Here is an 11,262-nt window from a genome sequence, read left to right as displayed (position 1 = left end):
TTTTTTTTTTTTTTTTTTTACACACATTTACCCTCTTTTTCTTTCTCATTCTTTAAAACGCTCGTTTTCTTTTTCTTTTACACGCATTTTTACCCTCCTCTCCTTCATTCTCGTTTCTTTCTTTTCCTTTTTTTTTTTTTTTTTCTTTTCTTTACACACATTTACCTTCCTTCTTTCTAATTTTTTCTCTCTCTCTCTCTTTCTCTTTTTCTCTTTTTGTATTCTTTACACTCTACTTTACTCACCAACTCTCTTCGTTTTCATCCAAAGTAGTCGTTCGTTCTCGCACTATATGCATATAACCATCCACCCAGCCGGCAACCAACCAACCACCCCCCTTGAAAGCCCTTTCTAGACTCCTACCAACCCTCTCTCTCTCTCTCGCATCGGCGAAGTGCTTCCATGACAAATCTCATTACTCCGCGTTTTTACGCCCTGATGAGGACAGCAACGACATCAACCACTACCACCACTAACACCACCACCACCTAACTGTGCCTCTAGTCACACTTTGATAGTGGTGGTAGTGTAATGGGTGCTTGGAATAGTGATATATATAGTAGGGTGGCGTGTCCCCCTTTTTTTTTTTATGAGGCTTCTTCTCTCTTCTTTGTTTTTCTTCTTTCCATTTATTTTTAATTTTTTTTCTTTTTTTTTTTTTTTTTTTTTTTCGTAATCATTTCAAATCTATTATTGAAATGATAAAAAGAAAAAAAAATACCAATAAATTTTCTGTAACTATTTTATAAGATAATCTCGCGCATTGTTTTTGCATTAATTATCATTCTTTATCGTACCATTTGTTATATTAGTAATATTTGTATTGAAAATAAAAATGTACACAGTATTTTTGAAGATTTATAATTATAATATTCAAATATGTGTTAGATTAAAAAAAAAAAAGGATATTAGATGTTTAAGGAAAATTGTTAAGATGATACACACATATACGTACACATACACTAGGACACTCTAAGATACAAAAATTATTATTATTATTACAAAATTCGGATAAAATATTTATAGAGATCCACCCATTTTACTGAATATTACTTAATCAACAAAACATTGACACAGATACGTATAATATCAAGTTGAGTGTTCAATTTATCTAACAATCAGACATTTATTAATTATTCTTCTTATTCGTTACACTAACTCGCTTGTCTTCTTTCTTTCTCTCTCTCTCTCTCTTTCTCTCTCTCTCTCTCTCTCTCTCTCTCTCTCTCTCTCTCTCTCTTTTTTTNTCTCTCTCTCTCTCTCTCTCTCTCTCTCTCTCTCTCTCTCTCTCTTTTCTTTGCTGTTTTTTGATTCATTGCAAAAGAGTGGTCGTTTTGGAATGTCAGAGATAATTCTTAGGTAAGGTACAATCCGTACACTTGCATCACGCATTCATGCATGCACGCACGCACGCACATACATACATACATATACACATAACACACACGCATAAATCCGCAAAATTTTACCTCGTGCGAAATAAATACGTCTGGCCGCGTTTCTGGCGTTTGTAGAAGAACATTATGTCTTCTGCGATTAGAGGATAGGTCTTCTTCTTATGAGAATAAGAAGAATTAGAAAGAGAGAGATAGAATGATTAGAAGCATGGTAGGAGGGAAAACACGAAATCCAAAGACAGACTGGACATCGGCCAGGGCCGGAAGCCAATCATCAAACCGATTTGGATTATTATCTCGATTTCCCCCATTATCTTTTTCGATCGTAAATCAGACGAATCTAATTCTTTTTTCTTTTTTTATTGCTTTTATTTTCCACATTTTTGTTCGTTTCATTTTGTTTCGTTTTATTTTAATTCAACACAATGTTACTTTTTTTTCATACACTTCAACTATTTTTCTTTTTTTTTTTTTCGATACTTTATGTTTACCTGGTCTTAACGTGAACGGTCAAACGGATCATTTTAATCAATTACTGAATAAAATATCTTTTTTTGTTTATATATTTATATATTTAGGAATGAGTAATTATACGTTTTAGAAGTTTCTATCACACACACATTTGTTTTTGGTTATAAATTACACAGTACACGCTTGATAGGTTTTAATGTTAAAATATTGTAGTTTTGATTGGACACGAAAAATTACGCGATTAATATGATTTTATTATTATTATTATTTTTATTATTATAATTGGTTTGATAGAGCATGATTTAATAAACTTGAACACAAAGTTTCTCTCGTATAATAAGTACGAACGTTTCCAATTGCAACTTTTGTTTCTATGTAACTTTAAACCGTATGTTAAATTATGTTATAGGAAATTTGAGCAACACACAACGTTGCAAACGCGTTCGTGGATATTTTTGCAAATTTTTATTGTTCTTTTTTTTTTTTTGTTTTTTTACCGATTTGGAAAGATAAAATACGATACTACTACATTCGCGTTAAACCCTAACTATAGTATTTACATTTTATACGAGAATATTTTAATACAAACATTTATTTTTACTATCGTGATAAATATCATGTGTTATTTTATTATTTTTTCATCACAGATTTGACTCTCTTGATTAGTATTGTACTTTTTCACACATTTTTCATATTCATTCTTATTAGTTTATTTATTCACTTACGTGTGTTAACATGACTGCATATACGCGTATTGTTATTGTTATTGTTATTGTTGTTGTAACTTTTGTCAATTTCATGAGATTGAATTCGACTAATTAAAAACAAGCAGTGATGGTGGGTGCTGTTCGTTAAAAAACACTCGTACAGAGATTTGCTTTCTCTCTCTTTCACTCTTCCTTCCTTTTTTTTTTTTGTTTTTTTAATTCGTTGCTTGTTAATTACTATGCTGCTCTCATTCTTTTTTATTTTTTTTTTTTTGTTTTGTTCTATCAAGATCTTTTCGTATAAGAAACTTTTGTCTTTTCTTCGCGCCATTTTATCGGACAATGTCACGGTCATTTGCACGATTTTCTTCTATCTCTATTTCTATCTCTATTTTACTTTTACTTTATCCGAGTACGAAAATTGCAGACAAATATCTGGCAAAAATCCAAAATCTTATGTTTTAACGTGTCTCGAGTATACCTGACATGTTTCCTACCTACCTGTCTGACCTTTTTCATATCTCTCACTTAAGATCATTTGAAAGTAAAAACTTTTTCTTTTAAATAATTGAACACGTCACATTATATCCGTAATTTGTATTTTAATCGTTTACGTTGTTATTTTCAATCATTTTATTATTCGTCGAATCAGATTTATGGGAAAAGTCAAATTAGAAATCCCTGAAAAGACGAAGAAAAAACAATATCACATTTTACGACAAAACTTTGAAAACTTTTCCACTCAAAGACCACCACCCTCACCCTCGCCCTCACCCTCGTTTTACCCGATCAAATATTTTCACGACTCTGGTTATGGATTCTATTATACTATCTCCTCTTTTATTATCATAAAATCACAAACGTGTATACTATACTTAAAGCGTTGCTTAAACTCATTTTGAATGAATTTTTAGTTGTTGCGTTTCGAGTAATTTTTTTTTTTTTTTTTTTTCTTTACAACTTCACACTTATTACTAAGTCACAAATCACCATGAAACACTTTTTCAAAAATTATTGTTATTTATTATATATTATTAAACGTGGAAAACAATATAACAAAAATGAAACGACAGATAAAGATAAAGATTAGGAAAAAGATAGATAGATAGATAGGGGGGAGACAAATAGAAAAGGGTGGACAGGGAGGAGGAGAAGGGAGGAATTAGAAGAAAAAAAAATTAAAAGAACTGGAATTAAGCCAGGGCTAGTAGCCAATTGGTCGTCCTCGTGAATCGGACCGTCCAATCATCTGGTTTGCCAAATAATTCTGAGACAGTCCAATCTTTTTTTTTTCTTTTCTCTTTTTCTTTTAAATTAATTCTTAATCGTAACCAATCGTAGAGACAAATGAAATTTGTCGTACGACAAATTGCGAGCTCTCCGTATTTATTGGCATCGAAATTGTGGCTTTTATGAATATTTCTACAATTTTTGTTGTTGTTTAATCGTATTATTGATAATTAAAAAAAAAAAAAGTATGCATAGTATTTTAATTAGCATGATAATTGGTTATCTATCAAACTGTCAATTTATTCATTGATCCTCTTCGTCATTCTCTTAATATAATTTTATTGAATTTTTCTTTCTAATACTATAATAAAACGATTTATTTTTTATTTAAAAAATAAACAAGAGATAGAGCAAAGAAAAAAATTATAACAAGAGAATTGATCTTTCGTCAAAGTTAGAAATTATTTCCAATCAGTCAGTAATAATTGTCCTTCGTATTTTTTCTCTCAATTCTCATTTTATATATAATCCATGTGATTATTAATTTTTTCCATTAAAAGCAAACGTTAATAATCGTATATACAATGAAATATTATTAAATTGAAATTTCTGAAATATTTTCTTTCTCTCTCTCTCTCTCTTTCTCTCGAGTCTGTGTCACAATAGAGAAAAGAAATCGTAGATGATATTTAAATCATTGTAAAAGTCAAATACGAAAGTGGAACGAGATAGAAACTTGACTCGGAAAAATAATAAAGAAGAAAGAAAGGTAGTAAAGAAAGAAAGAAAAAGAAAAAGAAAAAGAAAAAATAGAAAGAAAGAAAGGATCCCGTATGCATCAGACATCGTTATACTAAAAAGTGAAAAAAAAAAAAAAGAAAATAGTTTATCATTTGTGATAAGATGAAAGTCGTGCATTTCTTTTTCATCTTCAACGAGTTTCTATCCTTCCCCTCCCTCCCCCCCTGCCCTCCATTTTTTATATTTACGTTTATTATACATAATATAAATTATATTAAAGTAAAAAGAAATGTGTTCGTGAAAGGAAATGAAAGATTTGTGTATATGTTTATGTATATGGGTTTATATGTGTGTGTGTGTAATACTTTGAAACGAGTTTTTAATCGGTTTCATCCGTTTTCACTGAATATGCATCTCGAATTAGCATTTAATCTCGAAACGAAAAGTATCCGTTTAAAAAAAAAGAAAAAAAAAAAGAAAGAAAGAAAAAATAAAATAGAAAGAAATTCCGTATCTTTCGGAATATTTTAAGCAGATATTTCGAGAGTATTTCGGTTTGATGTAATAATTGATATTGCATTAAAAAGACTATGCTAATTTTGTTTTATTCGTTAACCAATCGTGATGGAGGACAACGAGTTGTTTTATACTCGCGCGTTTTTAGAAAGAATATTTAATTTCTTCTTTAGGGAGGATAAAAGAATAAATAAATGATTTATTTTTAAAGATTCTCTCTTTCTCTCTTTTATTTTTTTTTTTTTTTTTTTTTCAATTAACAAAATTATTATTATACCGTCGTTATTTGTCGTGTTCACTATGTTTTTCAATTTATCCAAATTGAATATTCATTTCAAAATATATTTGAAACATTTTATGATTATTTAACAGTGAATAATTATAAACTATATAAGTGAACTCAATTTTCTATGAGCTTTCACTTGTGGTTAAAAAAGGAAAATAAAGAATAGAAAATAATCATGTACCTGAAATAATAATGGTTCAATATTATAATATATTTAATCGTAGAGAGAAATTATATATATAATTGAAGTCAAGGTTAATATATTATATTTATTAATTTAAGATAATATGATTATTATATATCTAATTACAAATAAATTTATCTTACTGCTTAATAATAATACCATACAATAATGAACGTTTGCACGTTAATAAATAAAATGAAGCTTTAATAATCATCAATATACAGTAACCTAATTTAAAGCTGACTAAACAGATAATAGAATAGCTGATATTATAAAACAAAGATTAATCTTCGTTCATTAAGAACGAAATTCTTTCTATCTTTTCATTAGGTTATAACATAATCCAATAATCTACAAGTTAACTTTATATTTTAAAACCATTTCAATTTAGGAATTCAACGATAAATAATTTCTACTTGACAATGGAATTAAAACAAAAAAAAAACAAATGAAGAAGAAGAAGTATGACAATTCAATGATTATTTAATTTAAAAAGAAAAAGTAATAATAATCGTATCGATTTATAAATTGGACCAATAAACAAAATCATACCTAATCTTATCATATTTAAATCATATCAATCTAAGTATAAACCAAAGAACAAAGTTTTACTCTCCTCCCCCTGCCAATCCATTTAATTTGACCACATACAATTAACCTCATCTAATAAATACACCAACTGAAATTGAAAACTAAACCAAACCGATCTCGACAAATTTCATATGAGAACAAAAAAAATAAAGGAGAACAAATAAGAAATAAATGAGATGTATGATCCTATAAAGAATAATAATATAAGTGCACTAGAAATTCTGTGTCATATTTTAAGACTGGTTGCATTGAGAATAAGATGAAGAAGAAGAAGAAGAAGAAGGGTGCATCGATCTGTGAAGTCGTTCAAAAGGCGACTGGCATGCACAAGGAGGAGACACGAAAAAAAAAAGAACAGAAGAGAGAAAGAGAGAGAGTTAGTAGGTAGGGGGGTTAGGGGGTAGGGGGGTGGGTATCATCGTGTCTAAGTTTAGAGAAGAGCACGGGTGCGCATACCTGCTTACCCAGAATCCTAAGCGATGACATTATCGTGGGGTCAGAGTGTTTGTATCAAAGTGTGTGTTTGTGTGTCAAAGTATGTGTGCGTGTATGTGTGTCAGAGGGAGAAAAAGATAGGTCTGTGAGTTGCCCTGGACATCACACTACCATTACCACTACTACTACGCTTGCGTATCTACATGAAACTAATTATAGTTTCGCGTACCGAGCGTGTCCTAGTCCAAGCTTACTCAGCACAACCTTTATCTATCTATCTATGTATCTATATATCCTATGTGTATGTATGGATGATGGGGGGAGTATGTACTCTTTTGATCTATCTAATCCAACTTGTCACATTTTTATTCTTTCGTTACTAACAATAAGCTCTCAGCTGAAGTTTAGAAAGACTATTGTTTAGGATCGTTCTAATGTTAGTTTTTTATTGTTTAAATATATGACACGTGTTAAATGATTGTTAGAATTGAATTGGGTGGTGTAATAAGAAATCAGTAGAGTTTGCATTTTTACATGGAAATTACAAAATATGTTTGAAAGAGTTTGTTGAGTATTTTGTTTATTAGAAGGATAAAATAAAATGAGGAAGAAGTAATGTAATTCTTTTATTTTTTAATATATGACACGTGTTAAATGATTGTTAGAATTTAATTGGGTGGTGTAATAAGAAATCAGTAGAGTTTGCATTTTTACATGGAAATTACAAAGTATGTTTGAATGTTTGTTGATTATTTTGTTTATTAGAAGGATAAGTTTAAATGTATGTGTATTATTTCTATTCTGTATATTTTTATGATATACGTGGTTTACATGATGATAATTCACATTTCAATCGAAATTTTATATTAATAGAGGATGATAAATAATTGATGACATTGATTTAAATTATTCGAGTAACTCGTTATATAAAATAATAAAGATTAATGAATTAATTGACAATTGATGTTAATTAAATATTATTAAGTACGTACTTGCATATCAATTAAAAATTTGAAAATACATTTATTATTATTTAATTTTAATTGTAATATTAGAAATATATGTTTCTCTATTCTATTTCTTAATTTTTAATTTACCGTTTTTTTTTTAATTAAGATCACGTGTTACGATTAATCGGAATGTAAATGTTTGACATATTATCATACCAATTAGGATTATAAACAAATAATCAGTAAATCTTGTTAAATTCAACACGGAAGGAATAATCTATAGTTCGTGTCCTATTTGATATGACAGATTGATAAATGACAGTTAACGTGTAGGTGTGTCTTTGATGGATTAGGTAAACGCTTGAGATATGCTTGCTTCCGGATAGTTCAACACGTATTAACTATCTTAATAATACACGATAGATCAATGTACAATGATTTTAGCAAATTCCTCATCTTATGGGAATTCATGAAATTAATCGATAAAGATGTACACAGAACATCATTACCCACGGTTATATTTTGATATATCAAATTATACAATTATATAGCAAATTTTAATTGAATAAATTATAAATGTGATACAAATAACTCTTGAAATTTAATCACATTACACAATTCGTTCTAACTTTTCAAACGATTTACGAACTACGTTTAATTGTTTGTTAGAAAAAATATAGGAGAGTGGGAGAGGTGAGGGGATAGAAAAAAAATATTTTTCTAACTGGTTTTTACATTTTTTTGTTTTCCCTGTTACAGGAGGTAGGAAGTATTATTGGAAAAAAGGGAGAAATCGTCAAGAGGTTCCGCGAGGAGGTAAGTCGTTTATAACAATTATTTTTATTTTAATTACAACACACACGCCATTTTCACTTTTGTAACACCTATATAACATTACGTAACTTTATATAACAATATTTTATTTCTTCAATACTATATACAAAATAAAAAATAATATTAATATTAAATATTAGGGTTGTGGTGCGTATGAAAAATTTATGATTTTAAAGTTTTCATATATTTTTCAAAATTGAAAACTTATGATTAAATCTGCTTTGTCGAAATGTGACGACACGACACTCTGGCAATGAACGGGGTACGGTTATAAACGAAATAATACCAAAAAACAAAAATATAACGAAAACATGGGGGAGTCACAAACGTGCTCACATCTAAAAAAAAATCTTCTTCTTCCTCATTTTATTAGGACTGTTGTCCTGTTATAATAGCTTTTTTTTATTGCTACTTCTAAAAGCGATTTATTGTAAAATCCAAAAATTTCATATGCACCAACCCAATAATACTTGTATATACGATTAAAATAAAATTCTGATTGATTGATTGATTTGAATATAGTCCGGTGCAAAGATCAACATATCCGACGGATCATGTCCCGAACGAATAGTGACCGTAACCGGGCCAACGAATTCAATATTCAAGGCGTTTACATTAATATGCAAGAAATTTGAGGAATGGTGCTCCCAGTTCCATGATATCCAGGGTGGTGGAGCCGGTGGTGGCGGTGGCGTACCAAGGCCACCTATTACACTGAGACTGATCGTACCAGCTTCTCAATGCGGTTCTCTCATCGGTAAAGGTGGCTCGAAGATCAAGGAAATTCGTGAGGTGACAGGGGCCTCGATTCAGGTCGCCTCTGAAATGTTGCCGAATTCGACTGAACGGGCGGTCACCATATCAGGCACGAGCGAAGCTATAACGCAGTGCATATATCACATCTGCTGTGTTATGCTAGAGGTACGATTTTAAATAACATTTTCAAAGATTTCTATTGCGATAATAGTAACTTTTTTTTTTTCTCATTAATTAAATTGTCATTTTAAAATACAATCGTAGTAATTGACGACAGTATTGTTCGTGTATAAGGGATGTTGAGTAGTTTTAGCCAAACTATTACTCACCCCCAAAGTAATATACCAGACAATACTATCAAATAATTTCATTAAAATGTCACTTAAATCGAAAAATAAAACGATAGTTATTTTAACACGTTCGTCATTATCCAACCATGGAGATTCGATTGAGTTTCCTTCAGGAAAGAAACAACCATATCCTTAATCGAAACACGAGTGTATTATTAACTGAACGAACCTGTTAAAATAAGCATTTATCAACACATTATGTGAACGCCAGGCGAATTCTTAATTAAATCTCGGATCAGACTTTAAACATTGAACTTTTCCATTTGGGCCGCGTCAGTCACCGGTGATCGACACTCAACTTTTTTGTTTTTTTTTTTCTTTCAATAGCAAGTAACGGCGCGTGGCTTGATCGGGACACGGGATTGATTCTTAACCCGTGCACATTTTAATTATTAGAAAAAGTATAGCGTTAGTACGAAGTGTACTAACGCATACACTTGTTAATTATTGATTAATACATTAAAAAAAAAAGGTACAGCATGGCAGATAGCATATCAATTGTTTTTTGTATGCGTTTTCGCATGCCCTGTCGCTCCGAAATAAAAAAAAAAGTATGTTTCTGAGCACGATCATCAAATTAAAAGTGTGCGGCAACGGGTTAAACATTTGCGTGGCGTTTACAATAACGTGTTATATAACAATGCCAAATAAATGAAGATATACGATTGATTGTATTGGGCGTTTGGGCGTTGTTCTGTTTTTCTGTTTCAGTCCCCTCCCAAAGGTGCCACGATCCCTTATCGCCCCAAACCCCAAGTTGGTGGGCCACTGATCCTGGCTGGTGGGCAAGCCTACACCATCCAGGGTAATTACGCGGTGCCCGCCCACTCGGACGTAAGTACAGTATTGCCATTGCCCGCGCCCGCTGCCGGGCCCACCCCGCCCTCGCTGAATACCCAAACTTTGACTACCTCGCCCTTCGCGGCCCACCCCTCCTCCTCGGCCTTTGCCGCTTCTCACGGGCATCCGCTCCTATCAACCGCCCACCTTACCAGCCCACATCATCCTCTACACCCGAGCCCCTTACACGCCAGCGTGGCAGGCCTCGCCGACCCCCTGCTGAAGAGTGGACACTTGCAGGCAGCCCTCCCGCCCGCACACCTCGTGGCAGACGCCGTAAGTCTTTTGTTTTTCGTGATCCACCCCGAATCCACCAAGAACAACAATCAACCAACAACCGTCTCTCTCTACTACTGCCACCACCACCACCACCCTTGTTCAGAAAATCAACAAACTACCCCCACCCCAACCTTACTACCAACACCACCATATTACCCTGTATAACCTTTCTCCCTACTATATCTTTCAAACTTGTCACCCCCCCCCCTCTCTATCGTTGATTGATATCGTCTCTCTATGTATTATATATATACGCACACATATATCCATACAATTTTAGATTTATTGTATATATATATATATGTGTGTGTGTTAATATATATCTCTGTCTCTTTTCTTATTCTTATTCTTCTATATTCCGATACACTCCTACACGAATTATACATATAGTTCACTTACACACCTGCATCGGACACTTCTTTATTCTATTTAACTTATCTTTATCCCTTATCCCTTTTGGATAGGTGGTTCTTTATCTACAGTTTGATACAAAGAATGGACTCGATTATTTTTTCATTGAAAATGGTTTTTTTTTTTCTTTTTGTATAGTTTGCTACAAAGGATGATTAGATTTTATTCTTTCATTTGGGATAATATTTTTTTTTTTTTTTTTTTTTTTTTTTTTTTTTTAAAAATTTTTTTTTTTTTTTTTTTTTTTTTTTTTTTTTTTTTTTTTTTTTTTTGTAAGTTAATAC

At 31.4% G+C, this 11,262-nt stretch overlaps 1 protein-coding gene across 4 annotated transcripts in view; it reads left to right on the top strand.

Moving 5' to 3' along the window:
- The window catches only part of LOC106788944 (poly(rC)-binding protein 4), a 54,967-nt gene that overhangs the window by 29,431 nt on the left and 14,274 nt on the right, over positions 1 to 11,262 (top strand). For all 4 annotated transcript variants that reach the window (XM_014752691.1, XM_014752701.1, XM_014752708.1 and 1 more), the window contains exons 3-5: positions 8,268 to 8,324; positions 8,865 to 9,263; positions 10,160 to 10,564. In XM_014752691.1, coding sequence (XP_014608177.1) covers positions 8,268 to 8,324; positions 8,865 to 9,263; positions 10,160 to 10,564 — 861 coding nt within the window. The remainder of the gene's footprint in view (positions 1 to 8,267; positions 8,325 to 8,864; positions 9,264 to 10,159; positions 10,565 to 11,262) is intronic.

Source organism: Polistes canadensis, unplaced genomic scaffold (assembly GCF_001313835.1).
Source record: "Polistes canadensis isolate GaletaPanama2010 unplaced genomic scaffold, ASM131383v1 scaffold_6, whole genome shotgun sequence".
Lineage (NCBI taxonomy): Eukaryota > Metazoa > Arthropoda > Insecta > Hymenoptera > Vespidae > Polistes > Polistes canadensis.
Note: the sequence above shows the minus strand (reverse complement) of the source record. Positions and strands in the feature narration are given on the sequence as shown.